Source organism: Mchenga conophoros, linkage group LG18 (genome assembly GCF_057382185.1).
Source record: "Mchenga conophoros isolate Kocher_MC1m ecotype Shallow Benthic linkage group LG18, M_conophoros_male_GT1.1, whole genome shotgun sequence".
NCBI lineage: Eukaryota > Metazoa > Chordata > Actinopteri > Cichliformes > Cichlidae > Mchenga > Mchenga conophoros.
The window spans coordinates 22,375,456-22,398,024 of record NC_140543.1 but is presented as its reverse complement, the minus strand read 5'-3'; the positions used below and the strand labels follow the sequence as shown (position 1 = coordinate 22,398,024).

General features: G+C 42.5%; 2 protein-coding genes across 5 annotated transcripts in view; both read left to right on the top strand.

Moving 5' to 3' along the window:
- The first annotated feature begins 4,612 nt into the window (after nucleotides 1-4,612).
- LOC146553738 (uncharacterized) lies at nucleotides 4,613-21,497 on the top strand. 3 transcript variants are annotated; one of them, XM_085255617.1, is made up of 2 exons: nucleotides 4,613-8,542; nucleotides 21,470-21,497. In XM_085255617.1, exon 1 carries the CDS (start codon nucleotides 6,099-6,101, stop codon nucleotides 7,602-7,604), a length of 1,506 nt encoding a protein of 501 aa, XP_085111743.1. In that variant the 5' UTR covers nucleotides 4,613-6,098; the 3' UTR covers nucleotides 7,605-8,542; nucleotides 21,470-21,497. The 3 variants fall into 3 exon arrangements, with proteins under 3 accessions (XP_085111743.1, XP_085111741.1, XP_085111740.1); XM_085255615.1 differs by lacking the exon at nucleotides 21,470-21,497 and adding an exon at nucleotides 9,670-13,289; XM_085255614.1 differs by lacking the exon at nucleotides 21,470-21,497 and adding an exon at nucleotides 8,699-13,289.
- The window catches only part of LOC146553737 (neurocan core protein-like), a 46,713-nt gene continuing 39,843 nt past the window's right edge, over nucleotides 15,700-22,569 (top strand). Inside the window, exon 1 of one of the 2 annotated variants that reach the window (XM_085255613.1) lies at nucleotides 15,700-16,129. The gene's annotated coding sequence lies outside the window, so the exon portion shown is untranslated. The remainder of the gene's footprint in view (nucleotides 16,130-22,569) is intronic. The other variant, XM_085255612.1, reaches the window with a different exon arrangement.

Below are 22,569 nucleotides of genomic sequence, written 5' to 3'. Positions count from 1 at the left end.
CTAGATTTCTACACCCAATATTCAGCTTTTAGACTTTGGGCGAGGCCATTGTATTTACAGGTTGCAACTTTCTCTTCCGTCTTTTGGTTGGAAAGCTAAATAAATTATAGAAGCTAAACCATCATAAATTTCAACAGGTTTCAACATTGCATTCTTAGATCTTAATGTTTGATCAGTGCTACTCTGACCACAAGTGGAAATTAGAGGGGTTCTTCACACCAAGAGATCTTTCTCCTTTACTTCAGATTACATTTATTTAGATTCTGGAAATGTTATTCAAGCATTTCATCGTGCCATTCCAGACAGAAACCACAGAGAAATAGGACCTTAGCTGCAGATTCCTGGTCTTTAGCACTAGGATGCCACTCTTCTTTACTTCTATCCTCCTTTTTAGAAATCTTTGCCACTTCTCTTTGGCGCTCATTATTCAGTCTCATTATTTGGCTTTCACACATCAGCAACCCTCAGCTAGTGACGAGTTAACAGTTCAGTCTGCCTCAAGTTGCCAGATGCACATACTGCTTGTTTCATTTTTATCATCTGACTACATTGCAGGTCCTAGAATTGGTTGCGACATCCTTGAGGGTCAGTTCACCTTTCTATCAGAGATCCCACCTTTTAATACAGCAGCCCCAAAACCTTCTGTAATCTATAAGCTCCCATATGGCTCTATAAGCTCTATATCTATGTTATAGTGTTTTATGGGGTCTTGACATCCATTGACTTCTTCATAGCATTTAAACATCAGATTGTTGCCCACAGAGTCCCACGAGCTGCTGCTGATCCTTGATGTGGCGTTCCCCAAACCACATCCTCTGGCACAGCTTGTTGCTTTATTATCAACAAATGTTTTCCATTCACATTTGTGGTTGGGGTCCTTGCTACTAAAAAAACGTTTTCTCAGCCCATAGGCAAACACAGAAATGTCTATGTCACACATATCTGTGTGGAGAGGCACAGGTGAAAATGATCACTGGGTTGCACTGAGCAACTGATTTTGCTAAAACATAAGGTCAGAAGAGATGGAAGTGAGATCACATCCCTCTGAGAATAAAATAAAAACAGCTGGCAGAAGGGAACAGATTTTACATTTACACAGCAAACAGGATGAGTAGCATCAAGAGGTCTGACTTAGTTAGTTGAAAGGCCTGAAGTTACAAGGAATAAGATTATGTAGCCAGATTAACTGCTATGAGGTTGTACCATAGACAGTATAAGAGATGGATGCAGCACCATGACAACACCCACTGATTCTGGGCTATTAATTTTGAAGTTTCAACATTATTTGAAGGTCATGTTGGTGTTTTAGAGCCAGACATGACCATATTTGGATGAAAAGGTGGAGTGCTAAGTTGTCAGTTAATGGTAGCTCTCTTACACAGTGTGTTTTGTGTCCTGTCTCCCGCCCCTCACCCTCAACTGGTCGGTCACAGCAGATGGCTGTCTGCATGAGGTTTCTTCTTGTTAAAAGGGAGTTTTTCCTTCTCACTGTCGCCAGTTTTCTGTACTTTGTTGTAGAGTCTACAATCTAAAGCACTTTGTGGTGCCTGTTATCGTTAAATTGAACTGAATTGAACTAGGAATCTTAGCTAGCAAGCCTCATCCTTAAACTGTATGAGACATGGTATGGTATTTAGTAACAGACTAATAAAATACTAGAATATAAATCACTGAGACTGAATGGACTATATTACAAAGAAAGCCATAATCTTAGGCATTAGATAACTTTTAAACAAGAATGGTCATTCAGTTAGGCATCGTTCTGGATGCAAGGGAAACCCATAAATAACTTCAGCTGACAAAACTTATGGAGCAAATTTACTTGGAGTAATGAGACAAAATAATGAGAAAAAAAAAGTTTTTAGCCACAACCTTAAAAACTACGTTTGGAGAAGAGTCAACGTTTGGTGTGATGAAAAGCACACCATCCCTGCTATGAAACTTGAAGGTGGATCACTGACATTTTAGGGATTTGTTAGCTACACAGGGAACTTGGTTAAAACTGATGGCAAGATAAATGGAGAGTGTTATCTGAAAATACTGAAGGATAATTTACACTCATCAGCCTGGAAGCTGCGCATAGGACGTATTTTGGTGTTCCAACATGACAGTGATCCAAAACAGAAGGCCAAGTCGACCTTTCATTGGCTACAGAAGAAAAAAGTTCTCAAGTGGCCATCTCAGTCTCCTGACCTCAATGTCATTGAGCCACTTTGAGTTAGGAACTGGAGGCATTTTGGCAAGACGAATGAGCAGCTTTACCATCTGAGAAGATAAAGTGCCTCATCCACAACTACTGTTATGCCTTTTGGTCAAAAGTCAGTAGTTAGTGCATAGTCTGATTAAGTTACATAAGCAAAGTGATAAATAAGTTCAAAGTTAAGAAATATTATAAGTGATTCATGCTAAAAACAGTTAAAATGTATGGGTTTGTAATTTGCTCAGAGTGAGACATCGTTATCACAAGCGATCTTTGTATTGTATGTGCGGAAATGGGAGCGAGGGAGCGCTCTGATCATTAACATATCTTTGACGTATTTTCTCCGTTAATGCCGTGAAAAGTGTTTCGGCAGTATTAAAAGAGTGAACGAGTTCATGTACACGCTAAGAGTGCCCTACACGCTTGTACCTTGGGAAACGTTCGTCTTTGTGAGTATTAATATGTTCAGAGATAACTTTTATATGTGTTTACATGGAGTGAACTGTGATGCTAATGTAACGCACGTGTTAAGCTAGGCTAATCAGTAAGTTGTCATTAAGATGTGTATTAGCTAGCAATTTATTTTCATTTTCTGTATGTTTCAGTTACAAATAAGAATTAGCAAGGAGAAGCCTTGAGAGACATAAGGCTTTAAAGGATCTTCATTAAAAGCAAGAAAAGCAAGCCTTGTGTGGAAGATCTCCTCTATTTTGTTCGCTAGCTGTCTAGCTTCACATGGTCACGTGTCGTGAGGGCAGCATAACTACCACAAAAGACTTCAAGTTGTCGTTGATCTTAAATGAGGTAATAATAAAATATTTGGGTAGTTTCTCATTATGATTTAAAGAGGACAACCACAATTGTTCACCCAACCACTAGCCTTAAGGAAAGAAAAGTTAGGTATTCTCATTTATATACACATAAAAATGACCCCAAGAAATCACAAAAATCACAAATTCTGCTGAAGAGCTAGACGAAGCAGCCGGTGGTGAACAGCAAGCAGACGTCGCCACTCAACCAGCTACAATGCAGCAACGGTCTCAGCCATTCGACACCAAGTCGCAGCAATCCAGAACATCGACAAGGCGTTCTCAACGGACATCCTCATCAGCAGCTTCTGCAGCTGCAAGGGCCTACGCCAAAGCTCAAGCAGCACGAGCTCAACTGGCCTTCGCTGAAAAGGAAGCTAATGCAATGAAACAGAGAGCTGAACTGGATGCTCATCTACATGTCCTCCAGTGCCAAAAAGCAATAGCCGCAGCTGAAGCAGAGGTCTCAGCCTATGAAGAAGCAGAGATTCAGAGCGGGGAGCTCTACGGAGAACTTTGCGAGGAAGCTGAGCCCATCAGTACAGTGCACCGCACTAACGAATATGTTCGACAACAATGTGAGTTACTCTACCCAGACACTCAGCACGACCCAGCACAGCCTCCTAAAGGAAATTGCAATGAAGTAGATGTACAAGACAGTACACAAATGACTAACCCTTTTATAACCAACACTCAGACGAAAACACAACCTGTAAATAGAGAAAGGAAACAGGAGCAAACAGTGAACACATGTGTAGTCAACACGTACTGGTCCAACTCCACAAAGCACACCCCCAACCTTAACAACTGTGTACCTGAATCAAGGGAAATGCAACAGTTTGCAAAATACCTAATTCGCAAAGAACTAGTCAGCACAGGCCTTTTGCAATTTGATGACAAATCTGAAAACTATTGGGCATGGAAAACCTCATTCATCAGCGCAACCAAAGACCTAAATTTGTCTCCAAGAGAGGAATTAGACTTGCTAGCAAAATGGTTGGGTCCAACATCATCCGAACAGGCTAAGCGCATTCGCGCTGTACACACCCTCAATCCGGCTGCAGGTGCAAAGATGGTCTGGCAACGCCTTGAAGAGTGCTACGGCTCATCTGAGGCTATTGAGGACGCACTCTTAAAAAAAGTAGAGGACTTTCCCAAACTCACAAACAAAGACAATGTTAAGCTGCAGGAACTTAGTGACATTGTCACAACGGGACTGAACGGACTCACGCGCAGGCTCTAGGTCTTGAAAGCACAAGAGTCTTTATTATGATGCACCAGGTGATTATTTACAAAAGTGAGGGGAAAGCCGGGCTCCGGGGGTCCACACACGAACGGGAAAGACACGCACACTCTCCGTCCACTCCTCCTCACACTCCACTCACTCGGGTAACACAGGGGTAGGTCCAGGGAATCTGTACACAGAGACACGAATGGGTAGTTAGGTAAATCGCTATGAAACACTTCTGAAGTCATTGAGCTGGGGTTACACTGACGAGGGTCGGCAACGGTCCAGCGACGAGAAACACAGGGCTGCCGTCTTATAAAGGAGCTGGATCACTCGTGATGAGCCACAGGTGCGTGGGCCAGGGGCAGGAGCCCGCAGGTAAGCTCCGCCCAGGCAGAGGGAGGAGGGAAAGAGGGGAAAGGAGAGAGCAGGAAAAAAATAAAAAAAGGAATACAAAACATATGTAGCCGTACTGAGCCGACCGGGTAGGCACAGGGACCCTGACAGACATCTTATTGGAGCTACAGTGTGCTAAACAAGATGGTGCACTCCCAGGACTTGCTTACCTGGACACAGCTAGAGGAGTCAGGCAAATAGTGGAAAAACTTCCCTTCAACCTACAGGAAAAGTGGACAACTGTAGGAACACAGTACAAGGAGACTCATAGTGTGTCATTTCCTCCTTTCTCAGTTTTCACACAATTTGTCCAGCGGCAAGCGAAAATGAGGAATGACCCAAGCTTTGCTATGTCCAAGGCCAACACCCATGTCCCTTCTCCCACAGAAAAACTGAGATCATATAGTCGCAAACCTACTGTGTCAGCACACAAAATGGACATTACGGCAGAGCCGGACCAGAATAATCTCAGTCCAAAGAAAATGGAGGAACCGAATCGCCAGTGCCCAATCCACAAAAAACCACATCCACTCAAAAAGTGTAAGCTCTTTAGAGACAAAACTATTGAAGAAAGACAAGCCTATCTCAAAGAGCACCACATATGCTATAGATGCTGTGGGTCTGTCCAACACATTGCAAAAAACTGTAAAGCAGTGGTTAAGTGTATTGAGTGTGACAGCCTTAAACACTTATCTGCAATGCATCCTGGTCCTACTCCTGCCCCTAAGAGTACTACACCAGGAAACAACGACAATGAAGAGCAAATTGAGAGTTCACCTTCAGTCGAGTCGAAGTGCACAGAGGTATGTGGCCAAGGTGACAGCCCACGTTCATGTTCTAAGATCAGTTTGGTCAAAGTGTATCCTGCAGGCCAAAAAGAGAGAGCTATAAAAATGTATGCAGTAATAGATGACCAGTCCAACAGGTCACTGGTTAAGTCAGTTTTTCAGCCTTTTCAAAATCAATGCCAAACCCACTCCATACACCTTAAAGACTTGCTCTGGCAGAGAACAAACCTCAGGTAGGAGAGCTGTAAACTTCTTCCTCGAGTCTTTGGATGGAGAGGTCAACATCCAGCTACCCCCTTTAATTGAATGTGACTCTGTTCCAGACAATAGATCTGAAATACCCTCTCCAGAGATTGCCCAGCATCACCCACATCTTCTTCCAGTGACAGATAACATCCCACCTGTCGACCACCACGCCCCAATCCTTTTACTCCTTGGAAGGGACGTCATCAGGGTCCATAAGGTACGTGAGCAAATCAACGGACCCAATGATGCACCATACGCCCAAAGGCTAGACCTGGGTTGGGTTATTGTGGGGGAGGTGTGTTTAGGAAAAGCGCACAGTCAGTCAGAGGTCAATGTCTATAAAACACACACCTTAGATAATGGACATGCATCCTATTTTGAGCCTTGCCCAAACACAATTCACGTTAAAGAGAATTATGGGGTCACTATGAATGCAACCTGCATCACAGACGATTTGGGACACTCTGTGTTTGTTAGATCTGAGGGTGATATCAAACAAGCCATGTCTATCGACGACAGCATTCCTGACAATAATGGACAATGAAGTTTATCAAAACCAAGAGAACAGCTGGGTTGCACCTTTACCCTTTCGCTCACAGAGAAGGAGGCTCCCTGACAACAGAGAACAAGCCCTAAAACGCCTCTGCTCTCTCCGAAAGACTTTGGAAAAGAGACCAGAAATGAATGATCACTACATCCAATCCATGCAGAAAACGTTGGATAACAATCATGCTGACCAAGCCACTTGGTTCATTCCAGCAGCAGACCTGCAGAACAGTACCTGGTTCTCAGGTCCACCCTTTCTGTACTCTGACCCACACACAGAACCACACACTGGTCCTTTCACGCTCATCGAACCTGAAAAAGACAGAGAGATACGTCCGGAAATAAAAGTAATGAAAACTACTGTAGCAGAGCCACAGTTGGGTTCTGACCGTTTCAAAAAGTACTCAAACTGGATCACTCTTTGCAGAGTCATAGCCAGACTCATTCATGTAGTTACATCCTTTGCACAAAAGACAAGTGGACAAAGGGGATGGAAAGGTTTCGGTGAGACACCGAGCGTCCAAGAACTCACCCGAGCCCAAGTAGTCATCATTCGAGCTGTCCAACAAGAAGCTTACAAAGGGACACTTGAAAACATTAAAGAAGGAAGGAAGGTCAGTGGCATATTTGATGCACTCAAAAAGCTCAATCCTGTGGTGGACAAAGACAGTCTCTTACGAGTCGGAGGACGTCTTTCCGCCGCCGATCTCACAGAAAATGAAAAGCACCCTCTGATTATCCCATCTACCAGCCACATCGCCATGCTAATTGTAACTCACTATCATGAACAAGTGGCTCATCAAGGAAGACACATAACTGAAGGAGCTATCCGTGGTGCTGGGTACTGGATAATTGGAGGGAAGCGGCTTGTGTCATCTGTCATTCATCGGTGTGTCACATGTCGCAAGTTGCGAGGCAAAATGCAGATCCAGAAAATGGCAGACTTGCCCGCAGACCGAGTCACCCCTGAACCACCCTTTACCACTGTAGGCCTAGATGTATTTGGGCCATGGACTATTGTGACGCGTCGTACAAGAGGTGGTTGTTCCCAGAACAAACGTTGGGCTGTGTTATTCACATGCATGTCAACTAGGGCTGTGCATATCGAACTGATAGAGACTATGTCTGCTGATAGTTTTATCAATGCATCAAGAAGGCTCTTCTCTATTCGGGGCCCAGCCAAGTTTCTGCGCTCAGACAGAGGCACGAATTTTGTGGGCGCTTGTAAGGAATTAAACCTAAACTCCGGGAACAAAGCGGTAGGAAAGTACCTGCAAGAGAGAGGGTGTTTGGACTTTCAATCCCCCTCATGCGTCTCACATGGGAGGCTCATGGGAGCGCCTTATAGGCGTTGCCAGGCGCATTCTGGATGCAATGTTGTTACGAACTGAACAAACACGTCTTACTCATGAAGTGTTGTGCACCTTCATGGCCGAGGTGATGGCAATTATTAATGCAAGGCCTCTTGTCCCCATATCCACTGACCCTGACAGTCCTGCAGTACTCACTCCAGCAGTGCTACTAACGCAGAAGATGAGTGCTGTGTCTGCTCCACTTGGGAACTTTTCATCAGGGCAGTTGTTTGGGAAACAATGGAAACATGTTCAACACCTTGCTGATACCTTTTGGAAAAGGTGGAAAGGAGAATATTTGTCCACCTTACAAAGTCGTGCAAAATGGACAGAGACTAGACCTAATGTCAAACAAGGAGATGTGGTCCTGCTAAAGGACTCCCAAGCCAGCAGGAACGAATGGCCCATGGGACTAGTAAAAACATTCCCCAGCAGCGACAAGAAGGTCCGAAAAGTGGAAGTGCGGACTGTAAAAGATGGGACTGTTAAAATGTTTCTCAGAGCAGTTTCAGAGATTGTTGTTTTGCTTGCAGAGACTGAATGAATATTCTTCAATGCTAAATGATGTTTGAATATGTTGTATTGATGTTTATTGTGATATAATGTGTGTATATCAAGCGGGGAGTGTTATGCCTTTTGGTCAAAAGTCAGTAGTTAGTGCATAGTCTGATTAAGTTACATAAGCAAAGTGATAAATAAGTTCAAAGTTAAGAAATATTATAAGTGATTCATGCTAAAAACAGTTAAAATGTATGGGTTTGTAATTTGCTCAGAGTGAGACATCGTTATCACAAGCGATCTTTGTATTGTATGTGCGGAAATGGGAGCGAGGGAGCGCTCTGATCATTAACATATCTTTGACGTATTTTCTCCGTTAATGCCGTGAAAAGTGTTTCGGCAGTATTAAAAGAGTGAACGAGTTCATGTACACGCTAAGAGTGCCCTACACGCTTGTACCTTGGGAAACGTTCGTCTTTGTGAGTATTAATATGTTCAGAGATAACTTGTATATGTGTTTACATGGAGTGAACTGTGATGCTAATGTAACGCACGTGTTAAGCTAGGCTAATCAGTAAGTTGTCATTAAGATGTGTATTAGCTAGCAATTTATTTTCATTTTCTGTATGTTTCAGTTACAAATAAGAATTAGCAAGGAGAAGCCTTGAGAGACATAAGGCTTTAAAGGATCTTCATTAAAAGCAAGAAAAGCAAGCCTTGTGTGGAAGATCTCCTCTATTTTGTTCGCTAGCTGTCTAGCTTCACATGGTCACGTGTCGTGAGGGCAGCATAACTACCACAAAAGACTTCAAGTTGTCGTTGATCTTAAATGAGGTAATAATAAAATATTTGGGTAGTTTCTCATTATGATTTAAAGAGGACAACCACAATTGTTCACCCAACCACTAGCCTTAAGGAAAGAAAAGTTAGGTATTCTCATTTATATACACATAAAAATGACCCCAAGAAATCACAAAAATCACAAATTCTGCCAGGTTATGTAAAATTATGAACACAGCTGTTTGTTCTGGGGGAACCCGATATCACGGCAAAGCATGTGATAGACACGTGTGTCCATTTTACGCTTTGCCTCTCCAAAATGTGAAATGTACATGCATGCAGAAGTAATTTGCAGTAACAGTAGAGGGAGATATTTTATTTGAAGCACAAAATAATCTCAGGAAAGCCTTTAAACAGAAATTACTAACACATTTACATGTAAATACACATTAGCTGCCTAGCTTAATCGTTCCTGGGAATTAAGAGACAGGGAATGTATTTCATATGTTTTTTGCTCACTACCGACTTTCTGGCTTTTAATAAGTTATCTCCCCCTGCTAGTAAAGCATCTTTTGCATGCATGTCCATCTCACGTTTTGGAGATGCAAAGCGTGAAATGGACACGGTGGACCGGCGTGTCTATTTTGCTGTGATATTGGGGACAGTTTGTTTATGTCATATCTGCTCTCTTTCTACATTTTTCCCATAAAATGTTTCTTGTAAAAGAAAGACAAAAAAAAAAAAAGAGAAAAGAAACAAAACTCTTGTAAACCTTTCTCTCAGTGCTTCAAATTATAACCCAGTGCATGCATGTCTGCTTTTCTAGAAACTCAGCCTCAAGCCTTTAAAGGAAAAGTTCTTCAGTGAAGCCTCCGGAGAAAACATAAAATATGAACGAAGGGAAAATTAGGCCAAAGCAAACATAAACCAAGGGCCCTGTGGTTAGACGGTATGGGGGTATTACATGTGGTTAGCTCCGCTGCCAACCTCGTCTCCTGCACTTCCTCCATGACTGCCCTGCTGCCGCCCAGATGGGCCTGCTGGGCTCGGAAACATTTAAACTTAGCAGGGTGGCTAAATCAAGCCTGAACAACTGCCCCATCAGCACAGAGACTGGAGTTTGTAAAATCTAGCTCAGTTTATATTTCTCCTGACTGGGAGGTATCCTGTTTTCCATCTTTTTATGTGGTTTTCTTTGATCTCCTCTCATTATCAGCAAGGCCAGCAAATAATAGGCAAACATGTGCGTGGAGAAGCCATGATGCTACAGAAAGCTTCATTACGCAGGCTGCCTTCCTACTGAGGGCAGCCTGCGTTACTTGGAAGTGGCATTTTGCTCCAGTGAAGATGCTGCAATAGCTTTCCAGAAGTCTTTTTTGTCTCAGCATCCTCATCCGACCTCCCTTGTGTGCTGTGTGTTCTCCACTGTGCGCGGATGGCTTCCCCCTTGCTGGAGAGTGATTGACATTGTTTGTCTGTTTGGTGAGGCGCCTGACATTTCTAAAAGTCACAGCTCACATTAAGGATGAGCCTTCTTCGGGCTTGCATGTGCATGAATTGCCGCCTGTGTCCACCACCACAGCATATCTGTTCTCTATGACTGTAAACTTTAAGCAGAGCCAGACTCAGATGTCTAGTTTTGCTTCTGACTATGAATAAATATAATTTGATATATTTGGTCTTTATTGCATCTCCTCTCCTGCAGCAGAGTGGCTACGAACCAATCAAAAAACAGCACAGGGCAAACAGTTTAATCCTGCAATGTTAGTTCTGGTGGGCTGATCTTACACATGTTCAGAGCTCCCTGTAGCACTTCCCAAAGGCATCTGCAGTAAAAACTCTCAGAGCGGTGCTTCTGCGGTTCTCTGCTCCTCCTCCTGTCATGTTTTGAGGGAATCTGAGATGCACTGAGAGCTTGATGAATCCCCCACAGTTTAGCCTGTCTCTATTTTTCCATCAGTCTCAAAGCGCTGATGAGAACGTCTATAAATGTGTCCGCTTGTAAAATAAACACAGCAACTGGATCAGGAGTTTATTTTATTTTACTGGATCCATAAGTGTGTAAGTGTGTATGCGTGTGAGTCTGACTGAAATTTCCATGCACTTTCTCCTGTCTCATAAATCTTTTACAAAACACAGCATTGTGTTTGAAAGCCACCATGAGTAAAGCAGGAACTAACACGGATGCAGCCACGTGTACACTCTAAACCAGATTAAATATGACTGTAACACAGCTTTTTTGTGGAGATTTTGGATTTTTATTTTGTATTTTGTTCCCTCATCGTGAAACAAAAACAAACACATAGACATCAAGAGAGCATGACGAGGTGTTCGAATGGCTGAATGAACTCACATTCGCAGGGCTTGTTGTCACGTGCAGCGCTTCTGCTGTAGAGTTTTGTGTTGACAACAAAAAGGAAAAGCTTTTGCATCAGTCCGGGAAGGAGATGCAGAAAGTGCCCCTGCGTTTTAAGACTACACTGTTTAACAAAAGCAATAATTTCATGTTATTTGGAGCTCCCTTGCCTCTGTGGTACAGCCGTACTGTGTAGATCTAAAGTCGGCTTCTGTTCCAGACGATCAATTTGGGGCTGACACACACCTCTCCTTGTACACTCATACGCCTTGTTTACAGCTCAGGCAGCTCTGAATTCCTCAGTGTTGGAAGTATAAGTGGAAACACACAGAGGCATAAACTGAAGAGTCATCTCTACGCAGGTGTGAAGTTCATTGCAAAAGCACCGCATTATATTTCAAATGACTCGTGTTTATGCATCACTACCTTACCATCTGATGTTAGGAAGCACCGCTTTCAACACATTTTATGGATGTTTAATCCCTTGACATCCAAATTTATCCCTATTTCCCTTTGAAGGTGCTCCAATTAAAATTTGATAGGAACAATAGATGAAAAGTCTTTGTGTACTTGAATCTGCAGTCCCCCCGAGCTCCGTGGAGTTTTTAGCATCTTTCAGCTCACTGTTTTGGTTTACTCTGTCATTCCCAAACCTCTGATCAGTGTCATTTTCAGAAGCGGTGGTAGACGGCTGTTGTTTCTGTAAATGATAAAAATACATAAAATGATATAAATACGGCCCCCGAGGCGAAAGACATATAAAAGCCATCCGACCCATTCATCTAACCGCCCGCTAAGTGATTACTTAATAACCGTGATTTGGCATTACTGTATATCGCTGCTTTCATTGCCAGCAGAGTGCTTCCACTCTAGATTTATGGGCTTTTGCCCGCTCTTTCCTCTTCTTCTCCAACTCTTCTGATGAGGTCGCAGGTAACGTGTCCTTCTGATGACTCCTCTGCGTGGGTTTTGTTTGTTTGGTACAGTGAGCTGCCTCTCCCGTGCCAGCCAAACGTTCATCTCCTTTGGAGGCATGCTTTGTTTTGTCTTCCTGCCCAGCATACATCCAGTTTTCTCTGAAGGTTTTCTCAGGCTTCCAGATCTCGTTTTGACTTCACAGTTCCCTTTAACCGACATTTCTCAGTGACATTTCAAACGACACTTTGATGTCTTTTTATAGCGCGTCCCTTCTTTGTAGACATCAGTTAGATTCATTTTTAGATCCTCCGTCAGAGGAACCGGAGGATGTTGAGTGTTAAATAAGGTTAGAGGAGTTTATCTCAGAGTCTGGGACTGTAATCAGAGGACAGTTCCTAATGACAGGTACATTACACTCCAGTAGCTAATTCATTAAGGCATAACAAGCTCCTAAAGCCCAAACTTCACAGGCTGCAGTCGTTGCTCATGCCCACAGACTTAACATTAAAGATAGACATCACTATGATGTCAACCATTAATGGAAAACAACTTTGAAACATTGGGCTTTGCATTTATGTGCGACAGTGAAAATGGGGCATTATCAGCTAAAGCTAGAGCTTCCATAATTCATTGTGTTATTAAACACAATGCTTTTTTTGGCTTAAACCAAAGAAATTAAAAATGAAACAGCTGAGTCCTTCGAACTTCTTCTTCTTGTCCTCCTTCTTCTTCTGTGGGTGGGGGCAACCTCCAAGTGACTGATTGTACTTGCAGTGACCAACAACAACACAACTCTTTGGTGAACCCTTTCGATCCCAAGACGGCACAGGAGGGAGGCAACTTTGTTGTGGTCTGACTGCAACCACTCTGAAACAGACTGACAAGCGAAACTGCGTTAATATATTTGAATCGCTTATCACGGCTCACATTCTTTTATTTTATCTGTATAGTTTTCTTTTTTAAATCTTTTATATATCTGTTGTATTTCTCATACGCCCTTTTTATGATTGCTGTTTAAATTGTTTTTAATTATCATTCATTTTTCTATTTTATATGTGGATTGTTTTCTTTTTGGCATCTATTGTGGACAGCAAAGAAAAAGTTTGACTGCACAGAGAGACATGATTAATTACTGCGCATATGACAATAAACTGAAACTTTGAAACTAAAAATACTTTGAGGTCTAATTTATAAACGCAGACAGATTTTCAGCAGGTTGCAATCAATCTGAATCAGATGAGCGCAACTCATCTGTCATACGTCTCGTTGCAGGGGGCTCGACTCCGCTGGTTGACAACTGGTTTTATTCTGTTTATATTCTTATGAAAGTAAACCTGCTGAGCTTCTGTGGCATTTGTTAAATTTCAGCCCTGCAGCAACTATGTCACAATTTGGGGAGTTTCTCAATTTCTGCTTCACATCTATGAGGTTCTGGTTGGACTTTGAATGCAATCAGGTTTATGCCATTTGTGATTTTTAGCAACTGATCACAATTAATCATCACAAACAGATTGCATGTAATTGCCAACATGACCTCATTTGTCGCAGACTGATGGCAGACTGATTCTGTCTTATTTATCGCTGTCTTGATGCACTAAAGTCACTTTGAAGATGGCGGCTGAGTGTTAGTAGTTGCAGACTTGGTCTTCATCTGTGAAGCAACCACTCTAGAGGCAGCAAGATTTCAACAGTTTTGGTTATGCTATAGCCTCCAGTCACTGTTTTACCCAGTGTGAGTATAGCACACTGGGCACCTGTCACTCCTGCCAACCCCTTACTTATGCTTAATCTCGAGCCTTTTATTATTTTCCCCTTAATAATAAAAACCTTCATTTACAAATGAGAAGTTGTTATCTTTGTCTAATATTTAAATCTGTGACAAGCATACAAAAAACAGGAAATCAGGAAGGGGGCAAGCACATTTTAACAACACTGTATATAAATAACTCAGACCAAGTAAATAAAACTGCTACTTGGACAAGATTTTAAAAATGTCTATTTCTGCTGTGAAATCTGGCAGTTTTACACTGTGGGGTGAGGAACTGTGGGTTTGACTTAGTTTGGAGACGGGCCCAAGTGTAACTCTTATGAACTGCAGTTCTTGGGACTTGTTCTTTGAGTTGGCTTCATTTTTCTTTTTCTTCTTTTGTCATTTTCCCTTTTCTTTTCTTTTCTTTTCTTTTCTTAAAACTATCCCCAAACAAATAATGGAACATTTGAAAAAAATGCTCATTTTCACATTTACTTGTGTTTGTTTGCTATCACATCAAACTTAGCCCAAGGATAAAAACGGCTGTTGTTAAGTATTTATCAGCTTCACAGTCAGATATTTTCTTCAGGAATGGGTGGAGCCCAAATCACAAATATTAAACTTGCATTCATTATGTGGTTGCTGTACTCTACATGAATGCTGATGCTGCTCCATGTCTGCTGGCTTTGCATGTTTACTTATTATTGCAATGATCTAATATTAGAATACATTCATGGTGTGTTTACTGGCGTTTGCTATCCCCAAGATGCCAGAACAAAATTTGATTTACTTTAAGTAGTTTTAAGCAGGTAGCACAAACTCACAGGTGAAATATTTAAACTCAAAAATCAAAACAGTCGTTATTTCTGCATGGTCAAACTGAAACACGCTGTTTTACACAATCTTTATTATATGAAGGTAAAAATTAACTCATATTCTTTATTACTTGTTTAATGCTCTAATTTAAGGCCTCAATTCCACGCAGATAAATCTGAAATATGAAGTTTTTGTGCGCACGCCAGCTCCGTAAATCCCCTCAGTTCTCCAAATCTTATTATAAGAATAAATGAATGAAATCAAACAGAGTATATACAGACTTTTTTCGCAGTCATCGTGATTATCATGATTAGTGGCTCGATTAAGATTCGAAAACCAACTCCTGCCTGTATTACACAAGGGAAGATGCATAATTCAAAACCATCTTGAGCACGGAGCAACAGACTGCAGACCTACAGTATGATGAATAACAAAGAGGAGTGAACTGCTCTTCTCACTTGATCACTGACAGGAATCAGTGTAGGAGCTGGACCTGTGGTCAGACAGCCCCAATGGCCAAGGGCTGCCATCAGCAACAAACCGCCGACTGCTGCTGGGTTTGTGCGCACAACGTTGCAGCAGTGAGATGTTGCCAGGTTGGGAGATTTGTCTGATGCAGCCGGTTAACAGTTAACATTGCTCAGCATTAAGGTCAAACCCTGCAAACGTTAATTAAACGGACAAGAGCCCCAGCTTGTCTATAATAGGTGGCCTGGGGGTTATACGCGTAAGCACACAAGTTCTTCCATTAAATGTGTGGAAACACGAGGTGACACGAGGGTGTTGGGGTGGGTGGGGGTTAACTGATGGTCAGACTGTCACTGTGAGCTTACGGGTAAATTTAATTCGCAGACCCCGGATCAACCTCGGAGGTTTATATAGGAATCGGATTATGGTCACATAAACTACATCCCTTCTCCTCTTTTCACCCCCCACTCTCTCCTCAATCCCTCCCACCCACCCACACCGCCACCCTATCCCCACTCTTTGAATGGGGGGCGCTGGAACCGTCTGCCCGTCACTGCTTGCCTCTTTGTTTAGACCGATTCCGCTTCTCTCCCTCGGCGTTGCTGCTGGCGAGGAGGGGGGACGGAGGGAGCACCTTGCTGTCTCTCTCTCGCTCTCTCTCTCTCTCTTTCTCTTTCTGTGTGAGTGCTCCTGCTCCGATCTGGCACAAATCGGCGTCTGACGGGATGACCGGCGCATAGGCTGCTGCTCAGTGAGGAGAGGATAATGTTGAAGGAGTGAAAAGTAAGATCCGGAGCGCTTGTGCAGACACTCGCCCTGGTCTCTGTTCTGCCTCTGCAAAGTGCTGTTTCACCCTTGTTCCGTCGTTCGCCGTCTCTGCACCCCTCGGGGAGCTTTGGAGAACACCTGATCTGAGGCGCAAAGCTTTGCTTTCCCTAGGACTGCACTACTGAGGCGAACCTTGGTTCGGTAGACACGGTAAGAGAGAGAGAGAGAGAGAAAAAGGCAAGAATAAAATGTTTTTCGCTTGCATGCTTTATGAAATCAGTCATTTGGTCAGTGTGTCATGTCTCAAGTCGCCGGGTAGCCGGAGGCGGCTGAGACCGCTCTGCTGCGGGAAGATGCTTTGAAGTGTGCGTTTCTTGGCTTAAAAACGTACTTTTAGAGCAGCTAGAAGAAAAAAACCCGAAAAAAAAACATGGGTACATTTTTCTCACATTGCTCTAATTATATGCAAATACAATACCAGAAAGTATTAAAGTATTTTTTTCTTGTGGACCAATCAATGCCTTCCTGTTCGATCACACCGTCAGCTTCTGAGAGGCGCGCAAATCGCACCCGTTTGGGATATCTTTAATTATTTACAGGTCAAAGCTTTTAATATTGGTCTATATTTACAACCCATGTATGTTCATGCATAAATCATCAACTCAGCGAGTAACCTCGTTAGCGTGCCCATTACATGGTTTCATCTCAGGAGAGCTTGTCTTCATATCACGAGAACTGGTTTACACGGGCGCAAAAAACCTTCTTAAATCTTAATCTACAGATGTCAGAAAGAAAGGAAACCAGAAGGTGAAGACGCCTTCTACCGGTGATGCAATTGTAGAAGCGCATCCGAGCTCTTGAACAGGTGTTTGTGAAATCTATTATGTAAATCAGAGGCTTTTGGTGAGCAAACAACATGTGCTGAGTGACTGCCAAAATCAGATCTCGTGGTCCATCTCCAGAGCTGTCACCTGCGCCTGACATCAAAGATCCTCCGTGGAATCTGAGTTACTAATGATCACAGGGTCTGCTTGTCAGTATGTTATCTTTACACTGAAGTACCCCGTGCCAACTTTGCTTTGCTTTGCTGAAAATATGTGAGAAGAAAAATGAAGCAACAAAAAAAAAGTGTCGGTAAAAAGATGGATTGCCTGGTGCCAAGTAGGTGAACAGATCTTAGAGGGTTTTATATTGATGAGTGCCCGCTCTGTAAACAAACACTGGCATGTACAAATCACAGTGAAGGAGGAGAACAGTTTAAGTCACCTTGACGAATGAGCTGTATTGTCTGAGAATATGAGAGCCCCTGCAGCCCAATAAAGCCCATTCTGTTTCCATTCACCGCCTCAGCCTGGAGGAGTCCAAGTCTTTTCTTCTTTTGCCTTGTTAGTGCGCCCACCACCAGCTGTGTGTCAGTGCCACAAAGCAGGACGAGGTTAACTAGGCAACGACACGTTATAGAGGAGCTCAGGAAAATGTTTGCAAGAGGCTACAGAGAGGCAGAGAAGTGGTGCTTACAGGGCGAGAAGAGAAAAGTGAGGAATGAGGCAAAGAGGCTCAGCTGAAAGTTTACAGCATGCATTTTTCATCCTGTCCGGATCTGTGTGTGTGTGCTTGAGAGATTGTGTATGTGTGTGTGAGTCATCCATGAGCCCTGGCACGCATGCAGTAGTTGCGTGTATGTTTGCGTGTTGAAGTGTGTATGTAGATGAGTGCACTCATACGAGCAGAGGGATCAGAGAGCGGTGTTGTGAGGAAGAAAGGGGTCTGATTCTAAAATAGAGTACGAGCTCAGTTCAGCTGCCTCGCTGTCTATTTGCTGCAAACTTTGCACTCATTCAGCCTCTGTATTGTTTATCGTGCATTTCTCTGTGAGCAGTCTGCAATTTAAGGAGCCACTTTGCATCAGTGGAAGATGGAAAAAAAGAGGCTCATATGCAGTGCTTTTAGAGATGCTAGAGTGTGATTAATCATTGCATAAAACTAGTTCCAGCTTTATGTGAGCATTTTTCTGCTTTTTTTTGTCTTGTGTATGAACATGAGCTGAATTTCTGTAGTTTGGCTGGGGAAAATAAACAATCTGCAGAAGCATTTCAGTGTTTTTCTGCAGTTTCTGTGGAGACAAAAATGAATTATTGAAACAATCACTAAGTTATTTGTAGCTGAGTGACAAACATCACTGTTTTTCCAGATGTTATAGAACTGCAGAGTCAATATCTTTGGGTTTCAGTGGGCAATCAATGAAACTGCTGTGTTTCTTTTTTGTGTGTGTTATTTTCTGATGAAAATAATCATTAGTAAAAGCCATGCTGGTCTCAGCTCATGTGAATTTGTTTCAAGAGCCTTGTTGCTGGCATATTTGTCAGTGAAAGCCAAAGGTAATTCTCAGTCAAGGTTTGATTTTATTCTCTATGGTTAGAAAGTGCCAACTCTAATATGTCACTTAGGTGATTATGGGTTCTAGTTCCCCACTAATACAGTGTTAATAGCTAACAGAATGAGACTATATAAATGCAAATGAGCACCAGCTTTGCGCTTATAGCGGCTTAGGTATGATCAAAATAAGCTTAACTTGGAGAGAGCCACGGGCTTGTTGCTGTATGATTGTGCATCTATTAAAAGGTTCTGATTTTGTTTGGCTCAGAATGTGATGGGCAGTGTTTTAAACCTCTTTTTGATGTTTTTTTAACCTGGATTTTATAAGCAACGGACTCATCTGTGAACTAAGCTGTGAACCAAAATGGGAGCTTTAACGATCTCTTTGGGCTTTGTGGTCCGTGTGGAGCCAGAAGGGGAATAGGTTTGTGGACTAACAATGACTTTACAGTGAATGTTGTAAAAACTGTCTGTTTTCAGCACTGGACAGCTCCCAAATCTCAGAGCTCGGGGACCTAACTGCAAACACTTGGGAAATAGTGCAAGAGAAATGAATACTCAGTGTTTTGAGGTCCTTGGATTGGGATATTGTCGAACTCCGTCACTCTGCGGAATATTGAAACCCTCTCGCAGCCTGTGCACCCAGCAGCCAAAACCCAAGGGGGATTGGGCAAGCCAATCCATCAATCAAATTCAGTCTATAGACTGGGAGGGACTAAAGCAACCCACGAAACCAATCATTACAAGCCTAGATGGGACCACAGCTGAACAGCTCACCCACACAAAGAGAAGGGCCCTCTCTTTGTCTTTGGCCAGGGGCTCTCCTCGAAGGTCTGGTGGAAGACAAATGTTTGGTTTCACAGATGGATGAGGAGAAGGTCTTGAAGGCAGCACGGAAGTTTTAACAGCCCCGCAACACAGAGATTAGAATATCTTCCACACGTTCGCTGGTTAATGCAGTTATGTTGTGATGTGTAACGTCCCCCCTGTTTGAAATATGTCCATTCAGCAATTCTTTGCTGTTATTGTTAAGTGCTGATGTGAGAATAAGCTGATGGCTCAAGACTCTCCAGGCATTTGGCACTGGTGACAAACACTTGGAGGACAATACTCTTCCCTTCTTCTTTCCTCGCCTAGTTGATATTCCACAGACTCAGCACATCATTAAAGACGAGGAATCTTCTTGGATGATGTCCCACCAGCGTGTGGGTCTATTATTCCATTTCATTTCACAGCTACTCACTTTTCTGACCACCTCTGGCTGCAGAACTGAACTGTGGTCATAAACGGCGGTCTGTTTACGGTAGATCCGATGATGCAAGGCGTACACAGAGGGCGTGAATGTGTGGAGGTTCAATATACTACAGAAGGTAGCACCTGATCCTTTGTTAGCATTGTTCCTCAGAGCCAACCTCAGAGGCTTCACCTTTGACCTGTGCTCTCCTTCAGACACAGCAGGCTTCAGCATGCTAACAGCCTTTCGATGCTTATATTTGACCTTTGACCTTTAAATCATTACTCATTTGACTTACAAAACATTTCCGTGTGTAAAGGTGCTTCTTTCTTTATGATAAAACGGAACAAAGGACTGTAACGTGAAAGGTGCTGTTTGCAGCCTATTTTAGCTCATTGCTGGTTTTGTGCCTGTGTTTTTATTTTGCTTTAATCTCAGCAACAAGCAGCAGAGAGATGGTGTTATTAATGGAGGATTAGCCTGATAATGGACAGAGATGGACAGAGACTGAATATCAGAAACATGAGGAAAAAGTAAAAAGTATCAAGTTAGCGCACTAGCAAATGTTACAAATAGCAAAAAATGATACGATTTCAAGCTGAAACTACGATTCAGTAAGTTTTATTTGGTACAGCAAGTATCTAATTAGTACCAAGTACAGCAAAATGTAATTATTTAAACTTACTTACTTAACTGTACAAAGCCTTGAACCACCCCTCATTTCTGTGCATTTTGCTTCCAAGCATTTAGACTTTCTCGTAGTTGTATAAAGTGCTCTTGAGCAATAGTTCTCCAGGCTTTCTGAAGGTCATTCATTCAGCTATTCCTTGGCTGCTTTTTCACTCCTTTTCAGTCTTTGTACGTGACCATTTTCAGAAGAGGCAAGCATAAAAAAGGCACCCGACTCAAGGGATGAATCACTGTTGCTCTTACACATAGATATAGACAGACAACTTAGCAACAAACCAATTTAAGATTGTATCTTTAGGGACTATTTTTTTACTAGAAGCCTGTCACCAAACATGTAATTTGTTAACGTTTCTTAAGTTGAATCTACAAAAGATAACACAGACTTGACATGGTACTTTTTGGAACAACAAAGTGATTTCCAAAGAGTTATTAGCTGAAAACTTGGCACTGTGTGCAACGTGCCCTTAAAAAACTATGAAAACTTCGCCATAGCAGATGAAGAGTATTTCCAACAAAGACCTGACACCGAACCTGAGAGATGCATCTGGCTCTTCAGTTGATCCGTTTGCTGTTCACTGAAGCCTCATCAGCAATGGTCTCAATATAACATCCTTCAAGAAACCTGGAGAACTACTCCTGAAGACTACAGACAAATCTGTGTCGAAGAATTAAAGTGGTCAGACCAAGTATTTACTTCAGGCTTGTTACAATTATACAAACTCTGTTTTTGCCTTCTATGCTGTAGGTTTGCACGTTTTAATAAATCAGTACAAATATTCCCCCTTTTCTAACAAAACATAAAGAAATAAGAGGCGACTCCAGACTTTTGCACAGTACTGTAGCCAGTCATAGTGAGATAGTGAGATTTGTACCTACAAATCTTGAGTCTCTATCTCAAGATTTTTATTCATTTTTTCATCATTTGGCCTGAAGTCTTCTGGAATCTACAAGCAAATTCTTCTCCATTATTTACAGACTTTACAGTCACAATATTTCTCCTCTGATGTTGATATATTTTGATGCATTTGCTTCAGAGCAGTGATTGACTCTACACAGAATCTGCTGTTTGCTGGTCTTTATTTTCCTCTGAAAGCTACCTTACAATGCTCCACTCTCACACACTTATAAATAATGCGTCTCCCTCGTATGTTAATCAAATGCATTTAAATGGACTTTTTTGTCCAACTCGCAGCTGGCTGACCAAATTTCTCTCTTTCTCTCACACACACACACCAACACACATATGGCAGTGACAGAAAGAGGCTGAGAATGAAGAGGTGGAGAGAGAAAATGAGCATATCTGAGATCATCTGCTGCAGGTCTGTTGAGTGCAGCTCCACAGCAGCTTAATAACACTACAGGAAGGTAGGAAACAGATGGATGGTATAAGAGCTGTCAGTCTCTCAGGTACCTACAAATCACTGGCGACACATACATTAAACATCACGACAGTAAATTTCCTCTTTGGTACCTGCTGCATGTTGTCTCACTGAATAATTCACAGACACACACACACACACACACGCACGCACACACACACACACACACACACACACACACACACAGACACACACACACACACACACAGAAAGAGTAAAGTTGTTACAGCTTGTAACCTACTTACACTTGTGCAAAGCCGAGTCCTGACCTAAGTCATTACACTTCTCTGTGTCTATCTCACTGGACTTGTGCGTCAAGGATCCTTCAGATTGATCTAAATTGCCTTTTCCCACTTTACTGGACACACATCTAGTCAAATTTTACCTCGGCCTCTCCTGAGCGTGTTATCGAGCTGTTTTAAATAACCCCCGTCCCAGCACCAGTGAGATCAATGGTGTCAGTGTGAGAGGATGGAGTGTGTAATCTTGAATCGGAGGGACCAGCAGCTTTCCAGTGTCCTCTCTGCAGCTGAAGCCCAGGCCAGAGCAGTGAGTCATTAGCTGCTCTGAGTATAATCAGTGACCACACAGGCACACTGAGTGTGAAGGCTTTTGAATACTTGATCCAGATTTTCTTTTTCTTCCTTGTTGTTGTTTTAAATTCTTGAGAAATTAATGTTCATGCTCTCTGGTTTTATTGCCTCTTTTATGGTCCGACATCAACAATGCAATTTGGATTTTTTACTCTTTTCTCTGCAGTTACTTAGGAAAAGTTGGATTCGAGTGTGCAGAGTCTCCAGGATAGACTGGCCTCAGTGTTTTTTTGTTGTTTTTTGCACAAACATTAAATGAAAAAGACTTACAGAGTTACTGAGGCAGTTTTTAGACCTTCCACCGTGGCAGTGTGTTATTGTCATAATGCTGATAAAATGACCTTCCTCTTTCGCTCTTCTCTCCTTCGTCTTTTTCCT